Source organism: Sphaeramia orbicularis, chromosome 12 (assembly GCF_902148855.1).
Source record: "Sphaeramia orbicularis chromosome 12, fSphaOr1.1, whole genome shotgun sequence".
Classification (NCBI taxonomy): Eukaryota; Metazoa; Chordata; class Actinopteri; order Kurtiformes; family Apogonidae; genus Sphaeramia; species Sphaeramia orbicularis.
In genome coordinates, this window is record NC_043968.1 from 49,336,939 (window position 1) to 49,364,530 (window position 27,592).

General features: G+C 37.2%; 1 protein-coding gene across 5 annotated transcripts; it reads right to left on the bottom strand.

Annotated features, from left to right (window-relative positions):
* Positions 1-1,436: 1,436 nt before the first annotated feature.
* On the bottom strand, positions 1,437-27,349 carry hook3 (hook microtubule-tethering protein 3). Of its 5 annotated transcripts, none has more exons than XM_030149472.1 (26): positions 27,187-27,349; positions 21,340-21,425; positions 20,691-20,763; positions 20,448-20,498; positions 19,603-19,735; positions 19,433-19,500; positions 19,161-19,223; positions 18,578-18,661; positions 17,471-17,533; positions 15,458-15,621; positions 15,231-15,371; positions 14,078-14,165; positions 13,830-13,943; positions 13,589-13,699; positions 13,081-13,165; positions 12,896-12,965; positions 11,599-11,739; positions 11,198-11,285; positions 10,967-10,972; positions 8,473-8,507; positions 8,297-8,379; positions 8,077-8,177; positions 7,867-7,971; positions 7,556-7,627; positions 6,881-7,017; positions 1,437-4,739 (listed from the first exon to the last, which is right to left on the bottom strand). In XM_030149472.1, exons 1-26 carry the CDS (start codon positions 27,241-27,243, stop codon positions 4,724-4,726), a joined length of 2,235 nt encoding a protein of 744 aa, XP_030005332.1. In that variant the 5' UTR covers positions 27,244-27,349; the 3' UTR covers positions 1,437-4,723. The 5 variants fall into 5 exon arrangements, with proteins under 5 accessions (XP_030005332.1, XP_030005333.1, XP_030005334.1 ...); XM_030149473.1 differs by having other exon boundaries at positions 1,437-6,722; XM_030149474.1 differs by lacking the exon at positions 10,967-10,972.
* Between the last annotated feature and the right edge of the window lie 243 nt (positions 27,350-27,592).

Consider the following 27,592-nt stretch of genomic DNA (forward strand, 5'->3'; position numbering starts at 1 on the left):
TTATTTTTATTATACTTTTATTATACTTATTTATATACACATGTCTTAGGATCATTTCCTCACCACATGCCTTTGCAGATTTATATGCCATTACTTCTCTAAAAAAACATCAATTTTGTGCCTTTTAATAAAACAAACTGTACATTTTAAATCTCATGTTTGCACATTTCTATCCTATTCCTTCCTTCTAGATCAGGGGTAAGCAAAATTTTGTCGTATTTGACCTAAAAGAGAAGGGGGGGGGGGGGGGTCTAGAGCCACAGAAACTTATTTAACCTCTTCTAAATTGTACTTGAATGCAGCTCTTTGTGCGTTAGGATTACAATAATACAACTACAATAAAAAAAATAAAAATAAAAAAAAAAGCAGATGAGACTTTTGGCTTAATCTGGCAAGTGTGGGGTTACATACAGAATAAATAGACTATGACCAAATAACAATTTAGTTTGTGCTGCTGACCTTGTCAAAAAGGACCATATGTCACACATTTAGGTTGATGAAATGTTGTGTGAATGTCTATATTCTGTGTATATTTTGCACACACTGGTTAATGTATGGATGGTTTTAGTACTACAACAATGATAGCAAACTTTTCAAATGGTCAAAAATGATCATTAATTCCCTTATGTTCCTTATATTTTTTGGTACAAAGTCACAGGTGGTCACTGCAGTGAGCCTGGAGAGTCACATGTGGCTCAGGAACCGTGGGTTGCCGAACCCTGCCCTTGGTAAAAGAACTGTGGGCTCTTCTGCCACTGCTGCCCAGTAGATGGTGCCCTATGGCCCATTAGGACTCTGCAGACAAATTGGTTGGAAGAACTGGTTAAAGATATAGGATACTGTTTAAAAAATTAAATGTGGATGAAGAATTATGCATGAAATTGAGCTGATTTGGAGTGAAGTTGTGGAAATTATGTTGCTCTTTTTATACTTGTGTCAAACTATACCATTGCTGACCTATAGGTGTATATTATTGGGTTTAGAATTCCTCCATTACACTTTACCTTCTTATTTCATAGTTATGTGGCTAGATATAGGATTTAAGACCCACTTTTGTACTCTGGCTTTTAACTCTTTGATTTTATTGTTTTATTTATAGCCTTGTTGTAGTTCCATGTACTTATTGTTTTTAATGTATTTTCTTTATTTTGTTTTTACAATTCTATGTGAAACACTTTGGAAATGTTCTTATTGTTTAAATGTGCTATATAAATAAAGTGGATTGGATTAGATGAGATCAATTTAATACATTTTGCACATCTGTCAAATTTGAGTTTGTAGATTTATTTCAGTTAACAGAAGTCTAACATCAGACTGGACACATGAAACTACAGAAAATGCTAACATTAGTGGAGTGTAATAGAATTGTCATAAAATGTCATAAGGCATTGAGTTTAAAAAAAGAAAAAAAAAAAAGGGAGAAAAAGACAAGCAGCCTGTTTTATACAAGCTTTATTTACAATGTTATTTCCAAGTTTTGCGGTATAGGAAGCACAATTTTATCAACAAGTCCTCAATGGACAGATGCTATATGAAATCCACCTAACTAGACATGAGTTTTATTTTTTCCATTCTCCAATAGTTGGACACTTCCTCTACCTCTGACACATTAAGTATGTACAAAGTGTAGTTGTATACAAGCAATAAAAAACTTGGCAAATGGAAAGGTTATTTGCTACTTCGATATGTAAAGAAAAGGTTTCCCAATGAGTAAAAAATACAGCAAACACTGCACGCTTTGTGGTAAATTCTGACCTGTCGACAGCCTCACGTTGTTCGTTTCATCACTCGGTTACAGTTTTCGCTGCCTCTTTGTGGCATTAGCAGCAAGTAACAGAAGGGAAAACTGGGTATTCATTTTAGGTTTTGGATGTAACAAATATACCAAATTATAACTTACTATTGTAACCATTACTGCAAACCTCATTCAGTACTTTGTTCATACACACTGTTACAGTAACACAAGTGAAAAATTACAACTTTGTCTATATTGAGAAGAACAATGACCTAAACCAGGTGACTTTAAAACAAGTGTCTTTGTTATGCAACAGTAACAGTAGGTAAATAATATCTTCCCTGGTAAATGAAAATTGTCATTGTGAAATACTGTATATACACAGAAACAAAGGCATCAAAATACAGTGGCTGGTGTGAGGGGGGTAAGAATGTAACAGTTGTTACTAATCAGAAAAATAAAGTCAAAACTCCAAAATGTGTCTCCCAAATTATCCCTGATAGATTAAAACTGGTGGATGTTTTCCAAAATGAACAAATACTGAATAAACTGATGATTATATGTGGGTGGACGGTTAAAAGTTTCTAATATAGTCAAACTTGTGGCTGCTTCTGGAGATACTGAAGGCTTTAGGTTTAGCAGATCAGATGCCTGGACACCACTTTCCTATCTGACCAAATTTTGACAAACTGATGTTAGATCCTTCAACTCCCTACTGTTTACTGCCATCACTGAAACACTGGAAAACAGATAATTGTAGGGTAAAATATGCTTTTTTTTTTTTTTTTTTTTAAATAACATTCATTTTCAAACTGGTTTGTTTGCACAGTGAAAGCTCCCTCTGTATATACTTTTGCATTGCTTTACCAGTTTAATCCAATGTGTGATTTCATTAACCTCTGTGTCATTTTCAATAAATGGAGACAAGCACCACTCTATTACCAGAGGTGGACTCTTTTTGTTGCATAAGACCAGTATTTAAATGCTGTGCAGAACATTAACAACCATTACAGTGGTGATATAATACTAAAAAAATTAACACCAATGCTGTAAAAGCAGAAAATAAAATAAATAAGCCATTAAGATAACAGATGCACTGCATGAATTAAACGTAGGTTGCACAATATAACAGTTATGAGTAAAACAGGATAACAACACGAGAAGTAAAAGCCCTCATTAAGCCTGTTATTTTGAACAAGTTTGTCAAGAAATGATGATATGGGATGGCATTAAAGCTGATTTTTTTTTCTTTTTCAAACTAAAAGACCCAATGGAGTTTTAGTTTTTTTTTTTTAATATAGAAACCCTTCTCAAACAAAGGCACTCGGTTAGACTGGAGGATTTGATCATCTCTCTGATTAAGACGTGCATTTACACCTGGAAGATGCAAACATCCAGCTGAATTCTACCTCAGCGCCACATGTTTATTTTTTAATATATTTCCTCACCTTTTTATCAATTCAAATGAGGTTTCCTCATCTATGATGATAAAATCACATTTTCAGTTAAGGTATGTGCTTCACATTGCTGTTAAAATGTAAAATACTGTATTTATACTGTTAAAAAAACAGCAATGAGCAGAATGAATGCCAGACAGTTTCACATAAATGACCCTAATACAACACAAGGCTGAGTCTGCTATAATATTAATTTAATGAAGAAGGCTGTTATCAACAGGCCTTTTACAGTGATGGAATTATTTCCCTTTCCATAATTGTATCTGATTAGCCCTTTCCATCCACAGTAAGAGACACTGTACACTTGCTTACTTAAGCTCAAGTATAGTTTTAGAAGTCTTCCTCCAGGCAACAATTACATTTTAACATCATATCATCATCTCAGTTCTGTGGTAATGTATCAAACCTGTCAGTAAAGTTTATTACATGTACAAGATTAGTTGCTGTTTAGACAAACAACATACAATGTACATGTTTATTAAAATGTAGCTTAAGTTAAGAATACTGTATTGGAATAACTCAATGTGCATTTTATCATGAAGCACAGGCTACATGATGTGGAATTTGTTCTAAAGAAAAAAATACAAGAAGGCTTAATAAGGGCTTCTGTATAAAAGCATATCTGAAATAATGTGAGACATTATAAAACACTTTCTTTGCCATCCCATGGTCCTACTGCTGTCCAAAAAGCCCAGGGGCCAATGCAGTAATGCCCCACAAGCTCTCCTTTACTCAAACCTGATTCACTCAATAATACTTGAGGTAAAAACATGTCTAGGATGCCGTCTAACAACATATAGAGGAAAGGTTGGACAGAACCATTTCTCTATTGGACTTCCATTTGCTTTGTGACAAAAGCATGAGACATATCTTCAACAGCTATTCCGATCTGTAGTTTACAACTCTCAAATTTTTCTCTGTGATTGATGCCAACAGGTAATCAAAAACAGATATGTGAAAATATGTCACTGAGGTATCCTGAAAGAGCCAGACAATGTAACAGACAAATAATAGAGATGGACTATTTATAAATCAACTGTTTGGTTGACAGACAAACGATTGTATACTGATACTGGGATATTCTGCCTCTGTTGTCCAGGTTTGTGCAACAAGTTGAATTGTAACAGAGTCGATGTAATGTAGAAGCACAAGCAGGCATGTCCATGAGGAGAGAGGAGCAGGAGAATGCAGACAGGGATTAAAAGGGGGAAGGAAAACGGTACAGGAGAAAGGAGAAGGAAAGGTCAGAAGGTGTTTAAATACAGGAGGAAGGTGGGGATTCCTTTACCGACACAACCCCTCCATGCGCTTGTCTGGAAGTTACAATGCATGACGCTGCAGAGGGTTGTTAGTGCTCATGCTGCTGCTGGTGTGCTGGTTATTTGCAGCCTTGTGTCAATGCGAACTCATGCAAACAGTAGGCAGGCAGGTAGTTCATGCATCATGTGGCTTAGCATAGCCGAGTCTGGGGCCAGCATAGGCCAACTAAGGCCAGGATAAATCAAGCTTGGCCAGTTCACTGGAGTGTCAGTCATGCAGTGATATTGCTGTTGAGGGAGGAGACAGAGAGAGACACCAGTCAGACAACAGAGCCGAGTAATGAGCCCTACATTCTGACCTTGACCTCACGGGGCACTTGAAAAATTGTCTGGGTTAATGACAAAGCATCTGATGATCCATCATGTTAATCATATAGGTTAAGTATAAATATTCAGCCTTAACTAGTTTCCTACAAAAATGCATATTAGCAACATAATGGCTCTTTATTAGTTCTTATGATGGACTAATTCTACATGAGTTTTCCATTATAATTCTCAGGTCAGTACCTGACAGTTTCCCCACAATAACTTTCTACTTACTGCTTATTAATATGGGGGTTGTTACACATGAAATATGATTTTAACACAATACATGGAAGTGTGACACAGGGTCTGGCAACTGCAGTAGTTATGTGTTATAACTACTGTGAAATAGAAGCAAATTTACAATACTAGAGGGTTTTTTGTGTTACATCACACTATTTATTCCAGGAAGAATAACAGTTCTACCTTACACTACTTATAATGAGCAAAACATATTAAGATTCAGGTCCAAAAACTTCTCCTCACTTACAATCAATAAGCAATAATTAGGAAGTTATTGGATGAAAACTGTTAAGGGTCATGCATTTAAAGTGAGTGAGATATTCTTCATGGTGTCTAATAAAGAGCTACAGTAATATGTTACTGATATGTACGCCTATAATAAGCCGGTTAATGATGAATACATATCAAGTGTTCCAATAATAGAACATCCATGATGTACCTTAAAAACATGATGAGGGAGAGAATGAAAATATGGGTTAAAGACAAGATGCGAAAATTACAATCCTCCCTATTCCTATTCAAAGGGATATGGGCAGTACTGTGCAGTGCCAGACTTATTATAGTTTAATGCACTTGGAAAAACCATTTTTGCCCCGACAGTTAGGGAGTCTGAATGACAATAAAAGTAAGTCCACTCTAATGTGCTACACTGAATCCAATCCATCTCTTTGTGGACTCAATGGCATTGAAGGCAGTCAACCTGCACAAACTGCCTCTCTTCTCCAAACCACTCAGGACAGACCCCATCAACTACAATGGAATTCACTATGTTGTATTTGGTGTACTTTAGGGAGGGAAGTGTGCTGTGCAGAGTAATGTTGAACAAATACTGAGGTACATATATTTAAATGTATCACTATGGCACATAAGGCATGTCTGAGACAACATGGGAAATGCTGGTAGAGCTTAAACCACTTGAGTGGTTACAGATGGATTTCTTGGGAGGACATTAGCATTCAATATTATTGCTGCACTGTTACCAGCTGACAGCTGCATGTTTCACACCAAACCTTGTAGACCGATTACACCTCATTCAGACCATTTAGGATGCAAATGGTACATTTACATATGGTTACTATACATTTTCCTATGTCTAAATGTATGTGTTGCTTAGTACTGATCTCACATAGAAAAACAATAACATTGCACAAAGAAAACTGCATTATCTTCCATTTGAATAAATCAATTTGTCACATTTGACTGAAAATTGCTGTTACCTGATTAAAGCTACATTAAAACAGCTTAACAACAAAACGCAGGACAAAAAATGTGTCAACTGCAGTCAAAAAAAACACACTGAACCTCACATGTCATCACAGGTAGAGATGTGCATAAATACTGCATTAACAGGCAGAGCATTTTCTTTGAACAAAAAATAACAGTAGCACATCAAGATTCATCTCTGCTTTAGGGTCCAGATTACCTGCTTGGCAAAAGTTTGCCAAAGAGCCTAGGTTCAGGTAGATCAGTGGTTGGGAGGGAAGAAGAGGGTGTTTGGGTGGAGTGATTAGTCAGACCCTATTAAAGAAAGGAGCCTTGAAGCTCAAATATGCTGGGATGTGAAAAAGCCTGGCATCACAGGAGTCAGGGGAAAAATATGCTTAGTCAGGAATAAAAATGGTGCAAGATTTGGGCAACCTTTGCTGGCATCTCTACCTCATGGATCTAATCAAGAAGACACAAAAAGGAAAATCAATAAACAGGAAAACAATGATATCCATTAGAAAAGAAAGGGAATACTGTGCCTTAAAAAGGCACATTTTAGGTTCAAGGGATTTGTAGAGTAGTGTGGCACACTATTTTTCTGCACTAATGCCATCTACCTTGCGGTAGCTGGCTGGACATGGCCTGGGTAGGAGCGACGTGTGCTGGTGGCCTGTCTCTGCCGGGCCAGGAACGACTGACCAGAACCAGTGTTGGCAAGTCTGTCTTCAGCCGCCTTCTTCTGCATAGACATACCCTGGGAAAAGATAGAAAAGATACAGTTTTCTAATGTTCTTTATGGTCTTAATGATCACTATAAAGGCCATTATGTAAGAGACTCAAATAGAGATTCTGCAGATGGAGTCCACAGTTTGTATAGTATGAGCCAAACTCTATGGCTCTTTCCTCTCCCTAATTTATCCTCAAAGAGAGATTCACTAGAGAATAACTCTTACTAATGTTGATGCATGAGAGAAAAAATGAACTCGAGCACAACAATAATGTTGATTTAAGATCTCAAGAGCATTAACATAAGCTATTGATCAAACACAAGAGGTATCAACCTCTGCCTGATGAACTAGGATGGTACATGCTGCCATCTAGTGGTTACAGTGACTAATGACTTCAAAAATGGGTATTTAGGGGATTATTACCCCCTTCAATTTTTTCCCCAACTGAAGTGAACCTAACTCAAGGTTTCTTAATTATTTTCACATTCTCAATGTCGAAATCTTGCAGCCCAGATGTGCAGTATGTGCTCCAATCTTTTAATAAAGTGTATTTATCCTTCTTACCATGGTGTACCATGCAGATACAATCAGTTTCTCCTCGTAATCTCTCTGGCTTTTTGTCTTGTCCATCTCTTTCTGTTTGGAAGAAACAAAATGTAGTGAGTACAAAGGCTTGAAACTTCACTAAAGCTTCTATCTGGAAGGCCCTCAAACTGGATTTGAAACATATTACAAGCTTCTCCCCCTTTGGTTCCTGATCCATGTATCAGAGAGCTGGTAAGCTCTACTAATCTACAAGCAGCTTAACTGCAGACTCTGCTCCTTCTGTTTCCCAAACATTTTACAACAAAAAATTACATCAGTACAGTAATTACCTCCAGCGAGTGCAACATCCTCTCCTTCTCCTGCAACTGGTTCTTGAGGGCTTGAACCTCTGGACCTGAACCCTGGTTCTGCTTGGGGTCCAGAGTCCGGATTACCTGATAAGTGTACAATCAGTTTTAGATTATTCTTTTTTTTCTCCATCCAAAATTTCACGAAGGTTTACAGGGAATACTATTCTTTTGTAAGAAAAATATACTCACACTCTTGGCCTTCTCCAGATATTTCTTATATCTTTCCTCCATCTGTTTCATGTCATCATCTTTCTTTTTCAATGCATCTTCAAGTTCTTCTACTCGTTGAGCTAAGAGGGAACAAAATTTTAGTAGTGTCAAACTTAATTTGTGTTTTTAGAAATGTCAACAAGACCCAATAGCAAGACAAGATGAAGGATGTTATAAAAGTAAAGAACTCCAAACTCACAGCTGGCATTGTATTTGGGCTCCATTTCATCAATCAAAGCATTTTTCTTCAGTAACTCATTATTCAACTCCCGCAATTTCTCCCTGATGGGAAAAACACAACCATGAAATTTTGATATGTCCAATATTTCATGTCAAGACAAATGAAAATATATTCAAATTGACTGTGCAACTTACATGTGCTCTTCATATTTCTTCTTGAGAATGGAAGACTGAAAAAGAAATTAAAATGATGATTTGTTTAACAAATATTTCACACTTTTATTAATGTGACATCACACTAATGATTATATAATATTACATTTTGATAAAATACATGTCTAATACCAAACACTTTTACAGATCTCTGTATTTCAGGTTGGAATGGATTTTAAAACATTCTCAGGACATGTTCTGTTTCCATCTAAGAGGGAAGCATAGAGCAAGTGTTCTTCTCATTTCCCTATTTTTTGCCTCCACAATCCTCACTTATGACTCAGAAAATGGATCTTGGTGTGTGATCTTTAAGGATGTCTCAATCCCAGAGATACCCATTGAGGAGACTGAGGACCCTGGAGGCTGTCAAAGAAGGAGGAGCTATGGCCGAGCATACACAAATGTATCCTTTGCATCTTTCAACGATCTGACCCGTGACGTAAAAAAAACTGGAATAAGACAGCACTTGATGAGATAAAGAGGAGCTAGACTTGAAATGAAGTGAAATTCTAACATATTCAGAAGTTATATTAGTTATTTAGCATGATTAAATATATATGTCCAAACTTGAAAGTTACATGAATTAAAAAGTCTGCTATCCTCTACTTGAATCAGTGAATAGAAAAATACAACTTGATCATAAGTTTACATGAACACTGATCAAACAGAGAACATAAAATACAGCAGAAACTACAACTACTGAAAATACAAAATATCAAAAAATGATCTGCCTATTCCACAGGTCATTATTTACACAATGTTTATTTAAAATGAGAGCTGAGGCAAGAATATCTCATCTTATTAAATGTCTGCTGTCTCAGCTCCTCCCTCCTCATGTCTCCTCTTGCAGGAAAGTTCCTACAGGTTTCTACAGTTAAATGTAAGGCTTTTTAAGACCTTTTAAGACTACTTAAAACAGAATTTAATGCCTATTTCACAGCTATACTGGCAAAAATTTGTGACTCCTAGAATTTAGGAAAATGTATTAATTTACTCAAATGCCTTGATTCCCACTGTTTCGAGCCATTTCTCACTGGGTGCTGCAAAGTTAGCAATAACTGGTTCCTAATTACCTTGGAGGTTATGTTTTTGGCAGCGTTGGTTTGTCTGTCTGCCTGTCTGTCCGTGTGCAAGATAACTCAAAAGTTATGGATGGATTTGGATGAAATTTCAGTAAATGTTGATACTGGCACAAAGAACAAATGACTAAATTGTGGTGGTGATGGGGGGCACTGATTTGCCTTGGCGGAGGTCTGTGCTCTCCGAGTGCTTTTCTAGTTTCAATATAAATTGTTGAGTTGGAATAGGTGGAACTGAGTAAACTAACGTTACTTTCTTTGAAGACCCACCATATCAAATTTAATACCTTTTAAAGACTTTTTTAAGGTATTAAGTGAAGATTTGTAAATTCATGACTTTTCAGACTTTTTATGACCCCGTGGGAACCCTGTCTTGACTCTACTTGCAGGGGCTAAGACACAAGGAGAGGGAGGTAAGGCTAGAAATTGGGAAATGAGAATGGAAGGGGGGGTACTGAGATGATAATGCCAACAATCAGGGGTGCCAGAGAGATAGCTTGACTTACCTGGTAGAATAACAATAAAAAGGACATATACAAAAAAACCCTACTTTTTATCCCATTATGTTTCTACAGGAAGTAAAACTCTCCTAAGTGGTGAAATGGTATTTATATACACTGCCTGGACAACAAAAATAGTCCCACACGTATTTCTTTGGACAGCCTTTAGCTATGATTACAGGACACATTCACCATGAGATTGTTAATACGATGTAGTGCTTATGCAATGTAACAGAAAATGTCAAAGCTTTTATTTCCCTCCAGAGTTCCGTTAATGATTGGCAAAGTTTGTGTACTGATGATGAGACTCAGACCACTGTGTAAAGTCTTCTCCATTACATCCCAAAGACACTCAGTGGGGTTCAGGCCTGGACTCTGTGGTGGTCAATCCATGTGTGAAAATGATTTCTCTTGCTCCTGAACTACTTTCTCAAATGACCAATGAGACCAGTGAATCGTAGCACTGTCCAATCTTCATGCTCCCACGAGAACCTACTCACTGCAACATTTAGGGTTTGAGCATTTGTTGCAGCTGAAACATATTAGTCACTGTAGTAATTACCCAATGGAAGGCCCTTTCCTTTTTGCTTTGTTAAATCCAGGTGGGGATTTCTTTGGCCAGGCTGTGTATATGTATATGAGGAGCATTAGTAAGAGGATGACAATCTAGCATTTAATCTACAAACAGCAGAAATGGATTTCTAAAGGGAGGACAGATCTAGCTCCATACAATGCATATTAGTTCTAATTATACAGTATACACAAAACACTTGTGCTACTTTATTGTGAGTTGAAATTCATCTGTTTGAGGAAAGAAAAAAATCAAGCGACTACTATGTTTCTAAAACACTAGAGCTAAAAGAAAGAGACTGTCTGGAATCATCATGAAATACTTACTATAGTCTGATAGAGCACAAACACACAAAATGAACATCACACATGTCAAGTGTCAGAAATAGTAGAAATGAAAGTTAATCACATGAGATCAAACAGAGGAACTAACAAACTCAGCATGTGGTGTAACATTGGTGTACTGCGTCTCAGGAATCATTTTCACTAATTCAACACAATGGAAAATGAGGTACTTAATACAGTAATACATACAATGAGAACAATTTTTTTACTTACATCATCTGCTTTGGATCCTTGTTCTTGCAGATTCTTCTGCAGCTCCTCTACCTGACTCTGTTCCTCCATAAGGCGCTGATTGATTAATCTAGATAAGATGGCACACAACAGTTACAACAATGCAAAAGGTAGCATCATGAGTGGAAGATAAAACATCAGGCTTGTGGTTCAATGGTCATTGATTGAAATTCAAGAACAGACAAATAACAGCTTTGCAGGATAAACAAATGATGAGCCACACAAAATGCAAACAATGGAGAACAATGTAGCTCTCAAAACCACCTACAAACTACTTAACCACAAAACATTTAAGCCGTACAGTTGGAATCAGTTTGACTAGGTTTGTTTTCTTTTGCAGTTATTCCTGTTAGACTGTGAATGAATGAATGATCTGAACTGACCTGTTCTCTGTCTCCAGTTCATTTTTTCTTCGGTTGGCGTCCTCCAGTAAACTCTGCAACAGTGCAATCTTTTCATTGTCTGATCCCTCCTGAGCCAGCTTCAGCATCTTGTTCTCGTGTTGAAGACGAATCAAATGCTCTCTGTAGAAATGGACACAAGCAATCGTCACTTTGTCATAACACCAGGAAATTAACGCATCGGATTGTAACAGGTTGAGTCTGTACTTGGCAGCACCAAAACATATAACTCAGTGTGGCATTAGCGCATTTATGATATATTACAATGACTTTAGATGAATCAGTTTTAATACATTGCACCGCTATTCAGTGTGAATTTATAAAGGCAGGAGGGATATAATTCAAGTGGTAAGAGCTCTGTCTTATCTGTTCATTTCAGTTTTATAAAATGTTGTGATATACTTTGTTTCAGTTGACCTTCTGAAAAGATAAGACTTAGCAGTGGGTAGTTAAAGTATATGGATAACAACACTTTGACAGAGTTAAGTATATACTGCCTCTTGACTCCTGCTTTAGGGTGTGGCCAGTGACTCTTTTTCAGCTGGAGGAATGTTTCCAGATGTTTTCACAGCTTTTGGTAAGTGAATGTAAAAGATTTTAGATGACAGAGGAAAGAAAGAAGGTAGATCAGGTCAAATACTGCAAAGGCCTTCCATAATAGAAGTGCATTATCAGAATCGATAACAAGAATTGATTCCAGATACTGCTTATAAAAGCAACACAGGTCAATTAAAATAAAAAAAAAAAAAAAAAAAAAAACAGCCTTCTTCAGCCTTTTCACACCCACTGCTAAAGATAAAACTGTCAGTGTAATAGTCTAGTGTATCACACATGCTTCTCCTCTTTAAATATCTCATATAAAACTACTGTAACAGCTTACTTCCATCGTTAAAAGCTTGCTGGACATCTCTGTAAAGTCACGGAAACATTAGAGTGGGGGAACTTAACACATGTTCTTCACATATTATTTATTTTCTATTAAGATTTCAGTGCAAAATCCACATTCTAGGTTCGGAAGCATAAAAAAAATGCAGGCAGGAACGTTCTGCCAACAGAAAGCCCAGCCCTCTTGGAAAGTAGCAGTTAAGCTGATGTAACAGGCATCCAACTGTTACATAACTTACTACATAGACAGCTCTTTTTAGGCCAACAGTAGAGAGAGCAACTGCGCCACAGAGATGCACAGTAAGTTTATGCCATGCAAGTGACAACTGCCACTCATCACTTATGGTTTATTATATACATATTCTTATTAAATAAACCTAGTCAATAGTCATACCTAATCTCTGGGGTGGTGATTTCAGCAGCCAGTGAATCAGAGCCATCGTTGCTGACCAATGGGAACAAACCTGGACCAAAACAAATTATTATTACTAGGAGGTAAATCCAACTTTCTTGGTTAGGTCAAGTATCCTTTAGGTAAAATATCTGTATTTATGCCACTCTGACATTTCTTGTCTCTACCTGATGTTAGCTGTCCTTCTTGAGCTTGGACACAATGCAGCTCCTCGATGGTCTCCTTTAGAGAATCTCTCTCTGTTCTCATACGCTAAAGAGGAATCCAGATGTTAAATGTATTCCTGACGAATCTGTATCAAGTCATCAAATAACTCACTACACTGGTAACCATTTACAACCTTTACAATTCTAAAAGAAAGTAACACCACAGAATAAACAGAATAAAATTACTGTATGGACCGCTGTAAAAGTGGTCTCTAGTTACCAAACTATAAACTCTTCTTATCTTAATTTACTGCTCAGTAATATGTCTTAGCACAATGTTCCAATTTAAGATGACTTCAACATGTTTTACTGCAACAATAAAATAGGACTGAGAAAAGATGAGACAAAATACTCATAAGCAGGCAGCTGAGAAATTAATTATTTTGGCCAGTACAGCTAGTACCCCTGTGGCTTATTGCTTCATAGCTTAAAAGTCTTATACTGTATATGTTAAATGAAGGATGCATACGTCTTTTTCTTTCTGGAGGGAATCCACTTTCTCTTTGAGTCTTTTGTACTCAAACTCCATCTTGTCAGCCTTTTTAGACTCTTCTGACAATCTGTTCTGAAGCTCGACCACCTGTGCAGAAAGACGACAGTCAATCTTTAAGAATATGTGACTTGTTTACTGGAGTAGTACTGCAGTAATTCCAATGCAGGTCATAATTAAACAGTACATGAGAATCGTTAGAAGGCTGTCACTTGTGTACCTGTCTTTTGTAAGTCTCCAGCTGGCCTTTGGTGGCATTTGCTTTGCGTAGCTCTTCTTCCAAACTGACGTTGGTCTGCATTAACACTGTGTTTTTCTCCTCCAGCAGCTTAATCTGTAAAATGCAACAGGGATGTAAAGTATGCCTCGTCACATCAGTAGAACTGTCTAACTTGTGTTACACAGACATACAACTTTTATTGGTTTTTACACTAACGTGAGCTGCTTGTAGGAAACATTATACTATACCTGTCTCCTGAGAAGTCCCATGTCCTCCAGTTTCTTCTTATAGTGTTCCACTGTGCCTTCCAGTTTGGAGACTTTGTCTGATGAATGTCTGGGAAGGAAGCAACAGGTAGCGATTTTATATTCCTACTTAAAAGACAAACTTCTGGCAGTTATTGTAATTTTGGAATCTTTGTTAGCTTTAGTTTTAATGTTAACATTTACATTGGAGTTCAGTTTAGTATTATGTAGGCTTTATTTTAGATTCTATGATGATATCATGAGGACAGCTTTAGGATGCATGCATTGGTGTATGATTGACATCAAATGAAGTGATATACATCATTGTACTGAAAATTATATTACATCTTATTCATGTTTAATCATTGAAAAAAAATGCCATTTCATATAAAGCACTATAGCAACAACAGTGCAAATAAGGAAGAAAATTATTTCACCTAGAATTATACTTCAGTTTAGTTCAAGTTGTATTTTCCTTGTTTTTATGTGGATTTTTAAAATGTTTTTTGAATTGTAATGTTTTCACAGCTAGTTTCATATTTCATTTTTTCATTGACTGTAATAACCACAGCAGCAACACACCTTTAGCCTAAGTAACCTGAAACTGGACAATGACTTCACAATGCATGATTGTCTTTTGTCCTGTTTTTCAGACTTAGTGTTGTACTATGTTGTGGTGTTATGGGACTAATTAGAAGTAGAATGTCTTTATTGTCATTGTACAGGTACCATGAAATTGAAGGTGCAATCCTCTTTAGGTGCCAGAGAAGTATAAATAATACATAAAAAAGTTTAAAAAGTGAAAATATTAAAAGAAAAACCCTGGACGGCATACATATTTTAAAAAGCACAAAGTGCAGCACAGAAAAAGTGTCACTGGAAGTATAAAAATAAATAAAACATCTTCATATACACACAGACAACATATAACAATAGCACACTTGTATTAGTGTCCAGCTGTGCTCAGTGCAATTATAGCTCTGGGATAGAAACTGTGTTTCAGATGGTTTGTACTGGCCTTTAATGTTCAGAAATGTCTGCCAGATGTTTTCCTATTTTTTTTTTTCAACTATAATTGTAGAAATCCAAATCTCTTCTCTTTTACTCCTTAGTAACCTTAAGTACATGAGAGCAAGGATTTGCGTTGTATAATTACCTGAGGACATCCATCTCATCCTTGAGAGACTGGGCTTCATCAGCCAGTGATACGAGTTCTTCATTCTGTGACTTCACATCCAAAAGTTCTTTTTCAAGTTCTTCACACCGGATCCTATAGTCATCTTTGGCTGCCTCCAACCTTTAGGTAATTAGAGACAATAATCATCTACAGAATCTATAACTATCACTTTCATTTTCTTCCTTCATGTTCTGTTCTTGTTTTACCTGAAGGTTTCTTCCTGTAGTTGCTCCAGCTGTGTCTGCAGCTGAAGATGTCTGCGCCCTGCAGGACTGTTTACATCCTCTATGGAGTCTGACTGGTTAAGTCTCTCCATCAAGACCTGGTTTTCTGCTAATAAACTGCTTTTCTCCTCTTGCAGGGCTGCAACCTATAGAATGTAATAGGGGAAAGACCAAACCAGGAGCAGAAAAAGCAAAAAAAAAAAAAAAACAGGACAGAAGTGGGAAACATATGAAGATGAGTTTGGAAAAGTTTAAAAGAAAAAGAGTTGAGGCAAAAGGAAAGAAAAAAACCAAGTGAGATGTAGAGATGGATGAATGGAAAGGATGTTTAGGAGGCAGAGAGAAGAAAGGGAGAGAAAAGGAAATATGTCAGAGGGAAGTAACACTGAACCTTGTCAAACTTTATCTATTACAGTATGCGTGTCCTTTATGCATTCCAATCATTAGGTTATTCATAAATCACTGCAATATCAACTCTGGTAATAGACAAGCACGCTCCACACGCACTCTGACAAGGCAAACAAACAAACTCCAAAATAGCAAGGAGGGTGGCTACATACAGTTTGATGTTGCCTTTTCAGTATGATAGACAGGGTATCAAACTCCACACAAAGCAAAGCAGCAGCTGGGTGTTTTTTTTTTCCTTTTAATGTTCCAAACTACTAATATCAGTATAGTGGAAATCTATACACAATAATTTGGGCTGAACATGGAGGATAAAACTTGTTTCAATAAGCCTCTAAAATCTGTTTACATAGCAAAAAAGTGCAAACGTACAGTATGTTTAATAGAGAGGGGGGAAAAAATCATATTTCTACTGTCATTTCTCCTTAGTTTGATCAAAATGTTTAACAGTTAAGACTGTAGTAAAAAACTGGCATATAATATACCAGTGACAGGCACAAAATGAAGTAGCATTTTTAAGATATAAGATGTTTTATTGTCTTTTTATTAATGTTAAAATTCCATAGGTTTCCCAAGTACTATGTGGTAGTACAAGACTTAAATGTCATGCTTCCCACATGAAACAAATCCATGTTTTCGACATTTGAGTGGAATTTGTACTGTTATAAAATGCTACAAATGATCACTATGAAGACATATTACATACCCAATTATAAATATAGACTAAATTATTTCAACTATAAAACCTATTACAGTGAAAGCTTAGGTTATATCTCTTTGGTTCTTTTAAAATGGATCCCGTTGCCAACTAACACTAATGTACTAATATGAACTTGCACAATTGTGAAAATTCTCCCAATGCCACAAGCTTACATCACATTAAAGATGTGATCAGGAGAGCGCAACAAGCACAAAAAAAAGTGTGGGAATTTAGTTTATTCATATTCAGAACAGGAAACATCTTTCTAAAACCCATTTTAGTCCCGCAAGGGCTCAGTTAAGGCACATGTGAGAACTGCTGCTAGCCGACCAAAATAATCATTCAATGCACCAGGAAAAGTCATTTTAAAAACTTGTTAAGTTTTCTTAAGGGTGCATATAACTGCATCTTTCTATGCAAAGTAAAAAATATACTAAAAAGGACACAAATGTTCAAGATGTAGTGGTGGTGTACATACTATAAAATACTGTATGTTACAGTATTTAGCATTTATTCAACAGTTTTGTGTGATATCTCTTGATGATCCAAAAGCCAAGCTCTTCCCCTCCTGTCTACTGCATTGGTGGAAAAGCATGAAACACACCAAGGTAAAAGGGCAGGAAGTTATTAGTGAAGGGGTGACAACTGACACACCTACACAGACTGCAGCTGTGTCTGGTGTGCCCAGAGAAGACCATGTACATGTGTGCACAAATGCTTTTGCACACACGTGTACACATACATGCACACACATTATTTTTTCATAAGGGGAATCTGGATTCCAAAGGGGATGCTGGTGCAAGCAGACTGAAATAAAATCCAGGACTATTAGACACAGCACACACCATGTATGGAAAAAGGGACAGAAAGAGAAGAAAGTTTGGATTTACCCTCTCTTCTAGCTCATTAAACTCTAACCTCAGTCTATCACGCTCCTCTTGGACATGGAGGGCCTTTAAAGCAAGGCACACAGTATGAAACAGTCAGGCAATAAGAGAAAGCTGATTCAATACAACACGAGGGCAACCCTTTAAATAACAGCTCCATTTTTCTTAAAGTACTGTGGAATCAAAACAATAATTATTGACAGTGTGCTATAGAAATACAAAGTATTACCCTCTGTAGTTTCATTCACTGGGCTTAATGAGACTGAGTAACCAAAAATAGGGGGGGCAAAAAACATGTCCGGTATAAGTTGACAACAGAATCAGATGTAATGAACTGGGGCTGGGTGATAAAGCAATCTAAAACCAGGATCACAGTAAGAAGAATGTCGATAACCATGATAAACTTTATATTGAGTAAAAATCTCCAACCTGTCACAAAAAAAATTGATACAATATTACAAGGAGCCACATGTGGGTAGATTTGCCATTTGGCGAGTACATCTTGAGAAGGCTACCATCCCACTGACATGTAAAGTAGTCATGTGATAAAAAAAAAAAAAAAAAAAAAAAAACTCTTGCTGTTTCAACAGGAAAATCAATGGGTGCTGGATAGACATAATGTCGCATTCAGATATACCTGGTAACCTCAAAGATCTATACTCATATTTCAACAAACACTGTTCAAAACAAGTTTTTTCTTATTTTTTTGGTTTAATCTGCCATTATACTAAATATATTGAAAATGCAGCCCTTATTAATAAAGTTTAGCTAATGAACCTTCTTCCTTCAGCCTTCAGACATTATCAGAATACATTTCAAAATAATGATATTGACTGAAAACATATAATGATCATATTTTCTGTTGCATCACCCAGCCCTGTAATGATGATACAGTGTCATAACGGAGCTGCTTTTTAAAGTGTAACCAAAATAATAAGGTATGGCAGAAAAACTCAGGAAGAAAGTTTTAAATTCAGTTTGGGAATGAAAATATTATGTACTTTAAACCATAATATCCAAACTTGTGGACTGTTTGCTATATCACTGCTTACTATAACTGCTACTATAACTATGTACAGGTGAGCAACAGATTATTGGAAAAAAACTGACCTGCATGTCAAGCTCACGACATCTCTGGGCAATCTCTTCCTTGGTTGCCAAAGCATCATTCAGCTCTTCAACTGTTTTCTTCAGCTGCAGATAACAGCAAATACAAATAAAAGGCATCATTTTATTGGAATTTCTCATGATTTACTATGAGTTAAACAGTAACAAAAGACCAGCTTACACCATAAAGGCATGCTGGAACTGCTGATACACAATTAAAATTCAATTAAAACTAGTCTGAGATGCTTTCAAAGTACCCAATACATAATGAATGTGTCATTAACATTCTCCATATCTAGTTTTTTTTTTTTTTAACGCTCTATAGTCAAAAAATATTATTCATGCAATAGTTGTCTGGTTCTATTGTCAGGCAACTGTCAGTGGAAAGAATAATGCTATTGTGAAGTGTCCATTCAGGTTTATTATGTGAATCACAACAGCCTGACACTGTAGAGGTGAACAGATTTCCACAGCTAAACATACAGCATTGACATGGTTTGTTTGTGACATTTGAGGCCCCCCTGTGGCTGACACAGCAGTGAAGAAATACATGAAACCACGTTAATGTTCCATAAAGTCTAAATACCTGTCTGTCTAGGTCCACGTATGAGTCATTTCCCCCCATCACTGGAGTCTCTTTACTCATCAGCTACACAGACACACAAAAATATTGTGGGTTAACAAATGGAACAAATTAAGGATAAATAGCAACCACAGGTAGCACAGCAGGTAAAACTGGTCTGTTATGATGACAAGCAGCAAACAGTTGGTATATACTGTGCAGTGGAAGCAAGTGTCACTTATGAAAATACCATATGAATCATGCCCTGACATATTTGAGATGATATCAAAGTGTACCTCTTGGATGGCTGTCATGACAACATGCTGTACAGACTCCTCCATAATCATTATAGTCTGAATGTATTCTAAAAAAAACACACAGAAACAGACACAATTATGATGTAACATTATTCAATTGGTAATTCATTGTGATTTGAAGGAGAATGCAAGGAGACTTGAATGAGTACCCTGTTTCTGTTCACAGTTGACAGCACAGCCCAGTATAAGTTGTAACATCCTCCCAAGTTCTGCTGCATCGGAGTGTTCTCCAATGAGGTTCACGTCTGGTAGTGTGAAATCATTAATGTGTTGACCTAAGACCTGGACAGTAAAGACAACAACTTTAAGACAAATGGACAAAGCAGTGTCATGATCTGTGTTGTCACTAGTTGCTTTTCCATTGACCCTCAAATTGCATGAATATAACTTGCGCATACAAATTTGCCTAATGGAAAAAAAAAAACAATTTGCCAAAATTCTCGTTTTTTGATGAAAAGTCTTTTGCGCTGGCAATAGGTGGTTTTTCAGCCATAGCAAAATTGGTATATCATGCAAAAGTGCAATGGAAAGACATTTTTCTGCATCCAGAGTCACATGAATAAAAAAAAAAATGGATGTTGACAGAAGTTACAACAAGTGCAGAAGAAGAGTTTTAAAAGAAACATAGCGCGATATGTGTGGACACACCAGGAAACTGAATCATTTTTTAATTTAGTACGGGATAGAGGGGTAATATATAATAATAATGAATACATCTGTAAATCAACACGATATTTACGTTTGTCACCATGTTTATGGAATGACTTTTCATGTCATCTCATTATAATAAATACACAAATCATCACATTTGTGATTTAATGGAAAAACCGACATTACACACTTCTGTTTTTTCGACATTCAGTAAATATTGGTAAAGTTTGCACAGATGTCCAATGGAAAAGCGAATAGTGATAAATAGTCCAATACATTTTAAAAGCAGAGCAACATTTAAAGTCTCTGTTTTCTTCAAATGCTTGTGGTACAGTCATCTTACCTCCTGATAATAGTCTAGGATGCCTTTCAGAATTTTCTTTAAATTGCTGATCTACAACAAGAGAAAATTTATGTAAAAATTGTCAACTCCATGGTTAATTCATATTTAACAAATACCGTCTCTCATTCAACCTTAAAAAGCTGTGCTTTTGAATGCAGCTATTAAGGGAATGACAACATTTGAAATATAATAATAATATAACAATATTTCAAGTGTATAGAATAAAATAACTACAGCCCATACCTTTAACCTCCAATTGTCCCCGACCTCTGGCTTGATTCTACTTATCCATGCTTCATTGAAATATGCAGCATCTCTAGATAATTCACACATGACAAAAGGGGATCAGAGACTGCATGAACAGTTTACCCCAACCAAACAGGCAGCATTAGAGTAATTACATGTTATGTATATTCTGGTCTGGAATATGATTGTGAAAATTAATAGATCTAATAAACACTTTGGTGTATTTACCTATAAGGACAGAGCCAAAAGTCGTACGTAATTTTCTATAAGTCGTTGTTAATTCTAATATGTTTCATTCACCAGAAACGGCAAAACACACCACCAATGATGTGGGGAAAGTGTGGCGAATAGGGATGGGTAATGTTAAGACTCTGGATTTGGTTTCATCTGGATTGAAATTTTTTAAAAATGCATCACAAATGAATGTCTCAGTCACCAATGTGGTTGGTCAGAAAAAAATCTGCAAGACAATGTCGGAGATAATCAATACTCTGGTCTTAACTTATTTGACCTCAGGGTCCATTTAATGCAGAGTTTCAGTACTCATTCCTCATAGCAAGTTGTTGGACATAATCACTACTTTAAAATGCAACAGATAACAAACACACTGTAGCTAAAAGTACCAAACATAAGTACAAACACTTACATTTTCTGTAGAGCCTGGGCCATGACGACACCACTAGTCAAGTCTTCTACTGTTTTGCATGGGGCCTCCACTCCAAACGTCTGTATCTAAAGAGGAAAAACACATATATTAATTCCATTTCTCAACACTAGATAGGCAGTTATTAAATAAGCCTAGAGTATAATCACCATATTCTTTTTCTAAAGCGGATTAGCATTTTTATGTAAAAGCATTTAAAGTTTACTGCCAATTGTTGTTCATCTTAAGATGACTTTCAATGATAAGGAGAAGGTGAGTTTTAATGAGCATGATTACATTTATTTCTTAATCATTCCGTTTTAATTAGCATGTTGGCTTACTTATTTAGTGTTGCCTTCCACCAAGTTATCATTCTGAGTTCCTAACACATCTTTGCAGGTTAGCATTCACTCCCACTTACTTTTTATTATTTCTCATTCACTTATTTCAGTTTTCCCAGTCTATCTGGGAAAAGTATTTCATTTACTGGTTTCCAGCCTCTCTACTCAGCGTGTCATTGTTCTTTACATCTTTTCCTCCAGGCTCAAAGTCTGATGCCTTAACATCTACATGCATGATGCTTACATGCCAAAGGAAGAAGGGAAATTGAAAGCAGGAATGTTGGAAATCTGACAGGAAGAAAGTGATGAAATGGTTGAAATTCTTCCTGCAGATCACTCTGTTCTTCTCACTTTCCATCTAAGATCCAGCTAAAATATTACACACAAAATTACTAAGAGTGCAGGAAAGTGTCTGCTTCACCTGCATGAATGAATGTGGACCAAAACTTTGCTGCAATATTATGGATTAAAAAAACCAACAACTTTACAATCCTAAATCATAAAAAAGCTGCAAAGCTACACCTTTTTCAGTCATTGCTGTCTGACTCCACTTGTCTGTGAAAAGACTGGCAGTGAGCCTGTTTACAATATTTTCTTAAAATAAATATGATGCCATCTCATAGTCTAAGGCCATCTCTAACTACCGTGCGTCACTGACATGAGTATCTGATTTATGCATACGTACAAGCAGAAAAACATTTGGTGTACTTGACAGCTGTATTTTGTTATTATCTCTTCAGTACCAAGATCAAAAACATAGAGTAATATTTCATAATAGAGACATTTGATAAAGTCACTGAAAAAGAAGAAACACAGTGAAGGAGAAATGCTGTTTCATTAGCAATGTGCAATGCTATTTTTTTTAAGCTGAGAAAGAATGATTTATATGTTATTTAGACAACTGTACCAGCATGTTGTGTATGTGAGCGAGCAAAAACATTAAAAGATGGGGTGGGCTGTGCAGAGAGATAGACGAGTAAACACGTCGACAACCAACACAACACAATGAAGGACACACTTCACTTCATCATGAGGGTGACATGGCATTTACACACACACAACACCCACATTATCACAGTACATCTGATGGCAGGACACAGTAAGATAACCTTAATGATAGTCTTTAGAGCTGGCCATGAACACTCATCCAAGACATAAACCAACAATATGTTTACATGGCCGGCCTGGTGGACTTTAAGGGGCCTGATGGGGCCTTTTTCTCTGGAAATTAAGAGGAGAAACATTATCTTTAGCATATCTCTAAACTTGCATAACTTATGTGGAGAAAAAAACAAAAAACAAAATTTGAATCTCAACAGCACAACCTTGAAGTCCAGGTCAGGGGCAAAATTCCCCAAAAGACAAGGCCGTAGTACTAAATAGCATATGCTTTTCTCTGCATTTATGAACTGTTATCATTCCTGTTTCTGTTAGATTGATTTGTTGTGGTAGATACTGGAAATGTAAATGCAGTACAGAACCAAACCAAGACGATAACCCGGTTACAGAAAACCAGTTACAGTGGGAAAATGTTACTCAGTCTCAAAAACAAAGTTGGACAAATCATCTGGCAGTTAAGCTCAATTACACATGAGCACAATCATGATTACCCTGTTTCCTGGGATGTTGTTTCATTTAATGTTGGCTTCCTGTTTGACAGATTATTATGACACAGTAAAGTCAACCAAATACTGTATTTCATTAACAAGGTAGGACGCACAGTGGAGCTATGAATGTCATAAAGTGTTGTTATAGACACATAATGGCTCCCCCCACAAAAGCATTTAGGCCTGCGTCATTTCCTTCTGCAGGAAAGAGTTAGCAGAGAAGCGATGTCCAAAAAAACAGGACAAGTCAGCTGCAGTACATCTGACATTTTCATTTTCCCCTATAACAGACACATGAGCAACAAAGCCAGAGCAGACACATTTCCTAAAAAAAATGAAAGGAAGACAGCCAGTTAGCCACCAGTAACTGCCAAAAAAAGCTTATGACCCTTACTCTCAAACACAGAGCCTGTGTCACATTACATTGGTGACTAACAAGCACCAATATGCATGCATGTTAACTTGCAATATATATGTTCAAATACACAACGTTTCACTTTACATGAAGACAAAAACAATGCCTCTCCAACCTTTACAGATATATTAAACATCTCAGAAATTATTGCAAATAATAGCTAGTCTTTGACAATTTATGATAAGTTGACAGTATACCTAATTCCATTTTAGAAAGACCTAAAAGTCTATTTTATATAACACATAAATGTGAGGTCCACATGCTCGACTGTCTGGTAAGACTACAGTACAGTAGACATGCTATGAGACTACAAAGACTTTAAGTAGAACTACTGGAACTGCAAATAACACAAGCTCTGCATTTAGGGTCATTATTAAAGTTACGCCCCAGTCCTTGAATGCTGAGTAACAGACTTGCAAATATAAACACTTACATTTGTTATTCAGTCAGCTAAACTCAAGCTGATTTTTTTTTTAAGTGCAGCGGAAAGACTGAAACCAACACAGTGCAAAGTTTAGTCCTTATGCTAAATCTCAGAGATGTTGAGCTTAAGCTGAAACAGCCCACTGTGCAAAGCCATTAGTGAGACTTATCCAACATCATCTGAATTCATTTAAAATATCACAACTTTTGACTATTTGGTTGGGGCTGAGTTATGTCCCCTGTGTCATCAGATCACCCCTTAATCAGCTTATGATTATATTAAACACTAAGCCTTGAACCACTGATCTAAAAGGAGGTCAACAACTACTTGTGCCTCTATTGGAGTAACAGTTTCCATATTTACTTTTACTACTGCTCTGTCATTTTAGTAGAGAAGAAGCAAAACTTTGTTCTTTTCTTAACACTCAGTCTTGGTAATGAAGGTTCTTGTTACTTGACATTTCTTTCAAATATTTCCTCAGTACACGTGAACCTTCATAACAATGTCTCTACATCTACCACAGAGTATCTTGTACCTGCACAGTATTTTTAATTTTGCTCTTCATGTAACATTTTATGATAGTTTCTGAAAATAGTAGAATAACTGGGTATGAACAGACACACCATTTTAGAAACCAAATTACAGGTAATGAAAACTAACCATGACATGCACTTGTGTGTGTTGGGGCTATAGATGATTAAGATTTATTCCAAAGTCTAAAAAAGTCTGTAACGACTATCAGCCTTGACTGCATCGATAGTAGGAAACATGAGGAAATGCTACCAGTTTACATGATACATGATACATGATGCATGATGATATGACAAATACCCAACAACATACTTGTACACCAGTATTACACCTTAAAGGTGCGGGAGACTTCCGTGACCAATTTTTCATCAAATCTGTAAAACCTCAGTCACAGCCTAAGTATCACGAATCTGTAAGTCTTTTTGTGATTACTCACCTGAACCTCTTGCATTACGGTGAACAATTTTGAAGTGCCGTTCCCCATAAACAGACCATATGTTTACAAACAGAGCCGAGAGGTAACTCGGGCATCTTCGGAATTTTGTCACGACATGCATTGTGGGAAACGCCGGTTCGTTCCGCTGTCTGGCAGCGGCAGCTGCTACAGACACGAGGCGGAAACGGCAGGAGCTCCCTTCCCCTCTATGCATATTCCTTCAGCCGTTTCTGCATTTCAGCTGTTTCTGCGCATGTTAATATCATATGATATCATATGGTCGCGCTGCCACTGCCGCTGTCAGGCGGCGGCACGAGCCTTCACTTCCCACAATGCACATCATGACAAAATTCCGAAGATGTCCACTTCAGAATTGTTCACCGTAATGCATGCGTAATGTGACATTTTGGAACGAGGCCCTTCATCAGACTGAGGCCAGATAGATTTACACAGGTGTTTTATATGCAGTGTCTAATCACAACATGTGACCTGCAACATAGGTCATCTTAGAGAAACAGAAAAAAATTGTTTTTAAACTTTTCAAACAGGGCCTCGGCCCGAAACGTCACGTGGTTAAATAAATGTTTTGGGAGCTCACAGGTTGTGCGGACCTTCCTTTACTTCTTTAAACGATATTCCCAAGTATTCTTGCACAGCTCTAAAGCAAAACCAGTTACCAGTGATGCTATTTCATAAGAGGCACAGTCTCATGTGTTTTATGGACAATTAGTCACACTCTTTGTTGTGACGCCACAGTTAACAGGTATGTGAGGAATGTTTGCCAGGGACAACATTACATGAACAAGAAGAGAGGCCATTCTTTGTATTTTCATACATGAGCCAAGCTGCGGTAACAAGAAGGAACACTCTGATACATGGACACATCCAGTGTCTAGACTAAATGTAGTTATAGAGTAAGTGATTTACCAAGCTACTATTTTGTACAACCAAGACAAGAACAAAGTGACTAATGACAGTGGAAAGTGAAAAATATATGAACATAACACAAGAGGCTTTCACTTTAAAACACAATAGTACTTGTGTTTTAAAGGTCATCTTCCAAATCTCACAAAATGTAACCCACAAACTGACTGCATTACACGTAACCAAGCACATGACTCTGTAGGTCCAGAGTAAGTTGCCTGAACTGCTCTACTGTAATCCCCACCATATGTCACCGTCGATGTTTTCAGTACACACTACTGCCTTACAGTTTACCAGTAGATGCTACAGAAAACGTACACAAACACAGCACCCATCACATGGAGTCAGTTCAATGCATCTTTAGACACGTCTAAGTCATGTCTGTAATGCAGGCTGCATCACTGCACATACTAGAGCATCTTCATTAAACACCATAAAGTGTCTAAATCACCCCTGTGTCTTCTATTTATTACATAGTCTTACATTTGGAAACGAGCAATAGATGTCGATGTCATTGGAAATCGTTCATATTAGCAATGCTTTGTAGTAACGCTACATTAAGATATCCGATCTGACCACATTGCAGCATTTTGACGATGTAAACACACAGACTTTTGTGTAGGATTTGTTTTCAGGCTAACAGTGTTGGTTTTGTCAAGCAAACACGCTGCCGGAATTGTGATATTTTCCACCAAGCCGCTGGTAAAGAAAGAGTGGAAATTTGACAACAATGACAGGAATTTGGTCTTTTTCCTATAACGCTACGTCTTCAGTCCAAATGTAAACGCTTTCGACAAAACCACTGAACCAAAACAGGGCCAATGTTTATGCCGTTTGATCTGTCATTTAAACATACGACAGGGTGCTAGCAAAGTTCGGCACGCTAACTAGCCAGACATACCAAGCTAGAACCAAAATTATAACCTTGACGGGTTGAATTGTTTTGTAGAGGGCTAGCAAGCAACACATCAGCAGCTAGGGCAGACACCAAACAGCTGGCCTGTATACGTAACCAACGTGAGCCTATGTCATTTTCCTCCAGTCAGCTAGCTTAGTTAGCGTAACATCGTTCGAGCCAGCATTAGCCCTGTATGCTAGCTAGCAGTACCGGGGCGCCGGAGCACTGTGTGTCAGTGAAAAAGAGCCTACAGTCTTCGTATCTGATCACTTACCCACGTTAAGAGGCTCTCGCAGAGCTCCATTCGATCCAATGACTCCGATGTGCTCATTTTTAACTAACGTAGACTGACTTTGTGTGTTGATCGGAGCTTTAAGTTACCAGTCGGCTTCATACACCCCCGAGCTCTCTCTCGCTCTGTACGTCTGGCAGTCCGTTGGCCAATGGTGGGGTTCGCTGCTTGGATGTCCCGGCGTCTCCCGGGCAGGGCTGGGGGGCGGAGTCTGCTGTGCATTTAAAGGAAAACTCCTACGGAATAAGTTCACTGGAACAAAATTAAATATTACTTGCGAAACAGGAATTGAATAGTTGCATTTGAAGGTAGCTAGAGGATAATCCACATGCTGGAACACCACCCTGCTCCTGGGTTCATATAGACCTGTGTGTGCTAGTTGGTTAAT

Excerpts from the sequence above, each read along its gene's own strand:
- hook3 (XM_030149472.1), bottom strand. The coding sequence starts at position 27,243 with ATGAGCACATCGGAGTCATTGGATCGAATGGAGCTCTGCGAGAGCCTC. Across the intron at positions 11,286-11,598 it reads GAACTGGAGACAGAGAACAG|ATTAATCAATCAGCGCCTTA; the intron begins GTCAGTTCAGAT and ends CATCTTATCTAG. Across the intron at positions 7,628-7,866 it reads GGATGTTGCACTCGCTGGAG|AAAGAGATGGACAAGACAAA; the intron begins GTAATTACTGTA and ends TCTTCCAAACAG.